The 9162-nt window shown below is 41.2% G+C and overlaps 1 protein-coding gene across 1 annotated transcript in view; it reads left to right on the top strand.

The window, feature by feature from the left end:
* The first annotated feature begins 392 nt into the window (after positions 1-392).
* Positions 393-9162, top strand: part of LOC137618274 (uncharacterized) — a 14941-nt gene continuing 6171 nt past the window's right edge. The window contains exons 1-2 of the mRNA XM_068348442.1: positions 393-493; positions 5297-7246. Coding sequence (XP_068204543.1) covers positions 5313-7246 — 1934 coding nt within the window. The 5' untranslated portion in view covers positions 393-493; positions 5297-5312. The remainder of the gene's footprint in view (positions 494-5296; positions 7247-9162) is intronic.

Here is a 9162-nt window from a genome sequence, read left to right as displayed (position 1 = left end):
TGTCCTTCTCCTAGAAGAGCTAAATAACAGCAAGAAGCGAATAATTTATCATTTTACTTTTTCCTTATTTTAACATCTGATAATATGAAAAAAAAAGTGATAAATGGAAAAGTTCATAGATAAAGATTGAAATTTATCAGTACTTGACTGTACAGTGTGCGTTCCTCCCACTCTCTCTCCCTCTCTACCAGGGTTGCCAGGTTGGTCTTTTTTGGGCCAAAAAACAAACAAAACAACTCCAAATATGGCTTTTTTCGTGCTAGGTACCTAAATTAGGCCTTTTTAAAAAATTGGTTAGCCTGAAATGTTATATTTTCGGCCTTTTTCTACTATTAGGTTGGCCTTTTAAATCTGCTGTTGATCAGACGTTGGCCTTTTCTTATTTTGAAAACCTGGCAACCCTGCTCTCTACTCCACCAGTCTGCTTATCCGGTACCACCAGTTCAGTGCATTGCGTTTCTCTGAGCAAAGGCTTTTCTATTTCGAAGTTACCGTAAGTTTTAACGATTGCGTTTAATACGTATAAGAACTTGTAAATCATTTTATACATTAAGAACACCAATTCACTATCTTATAAACACATTGGTAGCAGCAGTAGGGGATTCAGCAGTATGAAGTCACTATCTTATAAACACATTGGTAGCAGCAGTAGGGGATTCAGCAGTATGAAGTCACTATCTTATAAACACATTGGTAGCAGCAGTAGGGGATTCAGCAGTATGAGGTCACTATCTTATAAACACATTGGTAGCAGCAGTAGGGGATTCAGCAGTATGAAGTCACTATCTTATAAACACATTGGTAGCAGCAGTAGGGGATTCAGCAGTATGAAGTCACTATCTTATAAACACATTGGTAGCAGCAGTAGGGGATTCAGCAGTATGAGGTCACTATCTTATAAACACATTGGTAGCAGCAGTAGGGGATTCAGCAGTATGAAGTCACTATCTTATAAACACATTGGTAGCAGCAGTAGGGGATTCAGCATTATGAAGCTTCATCTGTGGTGGAAAATGTGGGAGGTTGGGCTGTGGCACCCTAGCAGTACCAGCTGAACTCGGCTGAGTCCCTGGTTAGGCTGGAGGAACGTAGAGAGTAGAGGTCCCCTTTTTTGTTTTGTTTCCTTGTTGATGTCAGCTACCCCCCAAAATTGGGGGAAGTGCCTTGGTATATGGATGGAGGGATGGATAAACACATTGTGGCAACTTATTGCAACATACGGTGAGTGCCGTTGTAAAAGCCATGTCTCACACCCAGAACCTGGTGAGTTGGCAAGTCGTTTAGTCCACTTTATACTTAGTTTTCATTAATTTATCAGGAATGGATCTTCATTCGATAGACGAAGTAACAAATAATCCTTACTGATGCTGATATATATAGATGGAAAGTTTTAGCAATATATGTCTTATCATGACAATCTTATCTGCCTGCAACAGTCTATGTTCGATTTTTCTTAATGGGGCGCATTTGCACTAATTCGCAACGGTACCCTTTTAGCTCGGAAAAGTTTCCTGCTATCTGATTGGTTAGAATTACCTTGTCCAACCAATCAGCGATCAGGAAACCTTTCCAAGCTAAAAGGGCACCCCTGCAAGTCGGTTCAAATCTGCCTCACTAGAAAGAATTGACTGGCCTATGCCGTCATTAGTTTAGACAGTTCACAAAACCCAGTTGACCATGAGAAATTCTATATAGCCGAAGCTACACTAGCCTTGGTTAATCCTCAAAGTTACAAACACATTTCTCAGTGATGATAAAGGAATTGTCAGTGTTATTGTTATTATTAATTGCTAAGCTACAATCCTAGTTGGAAAAGCAGGATGCTATAAGCCCAGGGGCACCAACAGGGAAAATAGCCCAGTGAGGAATGGAAACAAGGAAAAATAAAATATTCTAAGAACAGCAACAACATGAAAATAAATATTTCCCATATATCCTACAAAAACTTCAACAAAACAAGAATAAGAGAATTGAGATAGAATAGTGTGCCCGAGTGTACCCTCAAGCAAGAGAACTCTAACCCAAGACAGTGAAAAACCATGGTACAGAGGCTAAGGCACTCCCCAAGACTAGAGAACGATGGTTTGATTTTGGAGTGTCCTTCTCAAAGAAGAACTGCTTACCATAGCTAAAGAGTCTCTGCTACCCTTGCCAAGAGGAAAGTAGCCACTGAACAATTACAGTGCCTATTGGAAACGCCCCTGTTTAGCAATCTCCTAGACTGGTGTTCGAGACACGCTCAATCTCAATAGTCTCTTGTAGTGTCTACAACCTCACTATCCGTGTGACCTAAAGATGGGGGATTTTGGGGATACTACCGCTAGAGAGTTATGGGGTCTTTTGACTGGCCAGACAGTACTACATTGGATCCTCCTCTCTGGTTACGGTTCATTTTCCCTTTGCCTACATACACACTGAATAGTCTGGCATATTCTTTACATATTCTCCTCTATCCTCATACACCTGACAACACAGATTACCAAACAATTCTTCATCACCCAAGGGGTTATTGCACTGTAATTGTTCAGTGCCACTTTCCTCTTGGTAAGGGTAGAAGAGACTCTTTAGCTATGGTAAGCAGCTCTTCTAGGAGAAGGACACTCCAAAATCAAACCACTGTTCTCTAGTCTTGGGTAGTGCCATAGCCTCTGTACCATGGCCTTTCACTGTCTTGGGTTAGAGTTCTCTTGCTTGAGGGTACACTCGAGCACACTCTCCTATCTTATTTCTCTTCCTTTAGTTTTGTTAAAGTTTTTATAGTTTATATAGGAGATATTTATTGTTGTTACTCTTCTTAGAATATTTTATTTTCCTTTTTCCTTTCCTCACTGAGCTATTTTCCCTGTTGGAGCCCCAGGGCTTATAGCATACTGCTTTTCCAACTAGGGTTGTAGCTTAGTAAGTAATAATAATAATAATAATATCGGCCGTCAGCAGCCATTGCCTGGCATATCTTGGTCCTACCTTGATGGAGAGAGGAGGTTGAACGCTGATCATATGTATATATGGTCAGTCTATGGGATATTGTCACTGTCCCTTGTCTCTGCCATTCATGAGTGACCTTTAAGACTTTTAAAGGTTTAAAAGCCACTCATGAATGACAGAGGCAAGGGACAGTGACATCATCCTAGCAAAGAAGACAGTACCCTAGAGACTGACCCTAGAGACTCTTTAGCTATGGTAAGCAGCTCTTCTAGGAGAAGGACACTCCAAAATCAAACCATTGTTCTCTAGTCTTGGGTAGTGCCATAGCCTCTGTACCATGGTCTTCCACTGTCTTGGGTTAGAGTTCTCTTGCTTGAGGGTACAATCAGGCACACTATTCTATTTAATTTCTCTTCCTCTTGTTTTGTTAAAGTTTTCATAGTTTATATAGGAAATATTTATTTTAATGTTACTCTTCTTAAAATATTTTATTTTTCCTTCTTTCCTTTCCTTACTGGGCTATTTTCCCTGTTGGGGCCCCTGGGCTTATAGCATTTTGCTTTTCCAGCTAGGGTTGTAGCTTAGCAAATAATAATAATAATAATAATAATCAGTGACTAGGCCCCTCTCCACCCAAGCTAGGACCAGGGAGGGCCGGGCAATGCAGTCCCCTAGAGACTGGCCATTTTACATATGATCAGTGGCTAAGCCCCTCTCCACCCAAGCTAGGACCAGGGGGGGCTAGGCAATGGCTGCTGATGACTCAACAGGTAGATCTGTAGGCTTCTCCAAACCCCAGATCCCTAGCTGACATGGATGGTGGGGTTGCAGACACTAAAGAAACTAACGAATTTGAGCATGACTCGAACCCCAGTCCGGCAATCACCAGACAGGGATTTTTCCAGTGGGCCACCACCACAATCTTAAATATGAAAATTTGAAACAAATAATTATAGGTCTTTTTGATTAATATAATTAAGAATATCCAATTATTATTATTATTATTATTATTATTATTATTATTATTATTATTACAAGCAAGGCTACAACCCTAGTTGGAATAGCAAGATGCTATAAGCCAAAGGGCTCCAACAGGGAAAAAGAGCCCAGTGAGGAAAGGAAACAAGGAAATAAATACACTACAAGAGAAGAATGAACAATCAAAATAAAATGTTTCAAGAACAGTAACAACATTTCAATGGTCTGAAATTAGTACAAAAGGAATTTTGACACTGACAGGGCTCTCAATATGATGTTCAAGGGATTACCTTAGAAATTACCTCAAATTTAGAAAAATTACCTTAAATACTAAAAAAAAATTATATCATGATTACCAAAAGCTCTCTATTCTGTGAGAAAAACTGAAAGATAAATTTCAGATACACAATGTTACCTTATAATCAAAAGATTACCTATTGAAAAGAATTACCTTAAAATTACCTTGGAAGTACCATTACTCTAGAAATGTCCTTAAATCAAGTAAAATGACTCATTTTGAGGTAATTGTCTTGAAAACGAGAGCACTGGACACAGACTATGGCTTCCTATGCAGGCATAGAGATCATAATCATACTAGATATGTGTTTATATTATACTCTATAAAGATTTTCCCTATGCTCTAAGACTATTATCATTATTGTGCATATTTATGTTTCTGTGGCAGATTTAGCACTGATGCATGGCTATATACAACATTATATAATGCATTAATAGAATTTATGCGAAATTAAGAAATTTGTTAGAAATGCACCTGTAAAGTATACACATGCCTAAAAAATTATTGATTTATCTTTCATTCCTCATTAGGTTACTTTCCCTGTTAGAGCCCTACGGCTTGTAGCATCCTGCTTCTTCCAAATAGGGTTATAGCTTAGCTAGTGAAAATAATGATAATACTGTTTTCCTGGTTGTTGCGTGCAAGCGAATGTCAATAAACTTTTGTTAGGCATGTTTACCCTCCAGGTACATTTCTGATAAGTACGGGCTGCCAACGCAAGAGCCTGTGGGCCTTTTTTCTGTTTAAGGGCTCGGCCAGACCAAGCGCGGCTAGCGGCGAGGTTAGCGACAAGAGGTAATGGCGGCAAATTGAAACCTTAGGTATCTTATGTAGGTGGCCAGATAGGAGTCGCGGGAAGCCTCGCGCCTCCTATCTGGCCACCTACATAAGGTACCTAAGGTTTCAATATGCCGCCATTACCTCTTGTCGCTAACCTCGCCGCTAGCCACGCTTGGTCTGGCCGGGCCCTAAGGCGAGGCCAACCTACTCCATCCATCCATCCATTTCTAATAAAGTTCTTAAATTCACATAAATTTTACTTATGCAATTAACCCCTTAGCCTCTGATATCTTATCCAGTCAAACACTCTTTCAGAGACGGTACTGCAGAAATGGAAAACCACCCTTCCAGATCCCTTCGCATAAAGGAATTAGGACGAGAGGACTCTTCACGCCTCTTCGAAAGGACTACCTTTGTAAACCCAGCCGAGCAGATTACAGGCGAATGCATTCCAGTTGAAGTTGGGATGGTTTTTTGTGATTTAGAAATGAAAAGAACAGGACGCCATACTTCCGATACCTCCATTAAATACACAGATCTTCTGAAATACGTTCGTGAGATACAAAAGAAGTCCAAGAATCCAGTTGTGATATTACTTGAAGGACCCGCTGGGGTGGGTAAGACTACCTACTTGAAACTGTTGCGGTCACAGTGGATGAGAGAGGCCGTTAGCGAAGAAAGTATTATACAAGAATTAAACAAATATGATCTACTGGTGAATTTGGAGTGCCGAAATCGTTCGTGTAGAAACCTTACAGATCTATTAAAGCTTCATTGGCCCCGGGCCTTCGGGGAGCTAGGAGATTCTGAAGTGCTGCAGAGCCTGTCTGAATTCCAATTACTGTTCCTTTGTGATGGTCTTGATGAAGCAGATGGTGCTACCTTGCAGATATTTCGACAGATTCTTGGAGAAATGAATGATAAGATGGTCGCTATTTGTGCAACTAGAGCGGAAAAAGTCGGATTCGTTTATAGAATGCGCCTTGCACTTGATAAGGGTATGGACGTGGCTCATGTACAGATTAAAGGTGTGGAAGGAAAGCACACGCAGGCATTTATACAAAGGTATCATGAAACACTCAGAGAGAAAGGAATAAGTGACAAAGAAACAGAAGGTCTTCTTTCGTACTTCAAAAGAAACGAGAAGCACCTTGTAGATTATTGGAAAATTCCTCTCAATCTCATATATTTGATAATCCTATGGGCCTATGACCCTGAACGAGTAAATCAAGTGACAACAGTCTCAGAGCTCTATTTCCAAATCAATTATCTCATAAAAAAAAGAGCCCTTGAAAGAATCTCAAGACAAAACTCTCAACAGTCATACCAAGAATTAGAGGTTAAATTTAAAGAGTTTTTAAAACTTCTGCAGAAAGAGGCACTGATTTCTCTTCACGAGCAGGCTAACATTTTGAAACCGAAGGCCTTAAAACGACTTAGGAAACATTGTGCTCAACTTGGTATTGATCATGAAGATGCTATCGGTGCCTTTCTTATTCAAAAGTATTCGTGGACTGAAACTTCCAAGGATGAATTGGAAGTCAGCTTCACTCACAAAACACAGGGAGAGTATCTTGCAGCTTGCTCTTTATATGACTCAGTGGTTTATAATAGTGTTCCACATGACGAGACAATTGATGACAGTTTAATGCAACTGTTTTCTTCTTATAATATTCCTGGAATAATTTGCCATGATATGGCAAAGGCAGCTCTGAACGTATATCATAATTGGGAGAAACAACAGACTTCTCCCTACAAGTTGACCATCCGAGAAGCTTTTTACAAAATACTTGGAAAAAGGGTTAAGTTTGGGAATTTTCAGAATGTCCTTGTTATGATGTTAGGTCTGTTGTATCAAGAAAATTGCAGTGACACGAAGCTTCTTGTAGAAGTAATAGCTTTATTGAATATATCAGGTGTGCAGCAACCCTACCAATGGATTCAAGTTTTAAAGTCTGTTAAGTGTAATGAAACTGTAGCCAAAATCATCGCTAGAAAATTTGATGTAATTCATAGAATCACAGCCATAAAAGATGATGACGTATTTGCATACGCATCTTTACTGAAAGATAACAAGCCACATAGCATATCTCTGAAGCTCAGAGAATATCCAATCAACACACCAAGACTTGATGAATTACTGGGAATATGTGCTGATCAGGAGATACCACTGGGATATCTTGGGTTGAACTACCTCTTCCGTAATCCTACCGACGCATTTTGTTCGTCGTGTCTTATTGAACCATTGAAAAGGGCCTTCTTAAAGTGAGTATAATTTTTCAACTTAGTCATATTAAAGTTTGGTTTGTAAACTACTGAAGATTATGTAGTTATATATCACTAGTTCACTTTACCGACAACTCTGCAATATGTTGCTTTTATATTTGTAATACTTTGTAGTTATCTTGCACAGACATTAGATTCACAATAATGATTTTTCTGTTCACAGGGTCCACAAGAGGCCCATTTCCTTGAAGGACACACAATGTTTAACAGCTCATGACTCTTGAGGAATTAAAATTGTCTGTTCTGTCTAATTTTCATACAGAACAAAATAGCTCCTCACATTTACAATTTGTGCTCTGGGACCATATCTGTCTAAACCACAACCTTTGATGCGGAAGAAAGCACAGTATCTGTAGGAACTCTTGAGAAATTAGATTTGTCCATTCTGTCTAATTTTCATACATAATGAAATAAGTTGTCACATTTCCAATTTGTGTTCTGGGACAAAACCTACCTGAGTCACAAACTTTGACTCAAGCTTCGTTATCTGCCTAAGCCACAAACTCTGACTCAGGCTTTGTTATCCGCCTGAGCCACAAACTCTGACTCAGGCTTCGTGATCCTCCTGAGCCACAACTTTGACTCAGGCTTCGTGATCTGCCTGAGCCACAAACTTTGACTCAGGCTTCGTTATCCACCTGAGCCATAAACTCCGACTAATGCTTCGTGATCCGCCTAAGCCACAAACTTTGACTCAGGCTTTGTTATCCGCCTGTGCCACAAACTCTGACTAATGCTTCGTGATCCGCCTGAGCCACAAACTCTGACTCAGGCTTATTGATCCACCTGAGCCGCAAACTTTGACTCTGGCTTCGTTATCCGCCTGAACCACAAACTCTGATTAATACTTCGTTATCCGCCTGAACCACAAACTCTGACTAATGCTTCGTGATCCGCCTGAGCCACAAACTTTGACTCAGGCTTCGTTATCCGCCTGTGCCACAAACTCTGACTAATGCTTCGTGATCCGCCTGAGCCACAAACTCTGACTCAGGCTTCGTGATCCACCTGAGTCGCAAACTTTGACTCAGATTTCATGGTCTGCATGAGCCACAAACATTGACTCAGGCTTCGTGATCCGCCTGAGCCGCAAACTTCGCAAACTTTGACTCAGGCTTCGTGATCCGCCTGAGCCGCAAACTTTGACTCAGGCTTAGTGATCCGCCTGAGCCGCAAACTTTGACTCAGGCTTCGTTATCCGCCTGAGCCGCAAACTTTGACTCAGGCTTAGTGATCCGCCTGAGCCGCAAACTTTGACTCAGGCTTCGTGATCTGCCTGAGACGCAAACTTTGACTCAGGCTTCGTGATCCGCCTGAGCCGCAAACTTTGACTCAGGCTTCGTGATCCGCCTGAGCCGCAAACTTTGACTCAGGCTTCGTGATCCGCCTGAGCCGCAAACTTTGACTCAGGCTTCGTGATCCGCCTGCGCCGCAAACTTTGACTCAGGCTTCGTTATCCACCTGAACCACAAACTTTGACTCAGGCTTCGTTATCCACCTGAACCACAAACTTTGACTCAGGCTTCGTTATCGGCCTGATCCACAAACATTGACTAAAGCTTTGTGATCCGCCTGAACCACAAAATTTGACTCAGGCTTCGTGATCTGCCTGTGCCACAAACTCTGACTAATGCTTCGTGATCCGCCTGAGCCACAAACTTTGGCTCAGGCTTCGTTACCCACCTGAACCACAAACTTTGACCCAGGCTTCGTTATCGGCCTGATCCACAAACATTGACTAAAGCTTTGTGATCCGCCTAAACCACAAACTTTGACTCAGGCTTCGTGATCCGCCTGAGCCACAAACTTTGACTCAGGCTTCGTTATCCGCCTGAACCACAAACTTTGACTCAGGCTTCGTGATCTGACTGAGCCACAAACTTTGACTCAGGCTT

Source organism: Palaemon carinicauda, chromosome 24 (assembly GCF_036898095.1).
Source record: "Palaemon carinicauda isolate YSFRI2023 chromosome 24, ASM3689809v2, whole genome shotgun sequence".
Taxonomy (NCBI): Eukaryota; Metazoa; Arthropoda; class Malacostraca; order Decapoda; family Palaemonidae; genus Palaemon; species Palaemon carinicauda.
Note: the sequence above shows the minus strand (reverse complement) of the source record. Positions and strands in the feature narration are given on the sequence as shown.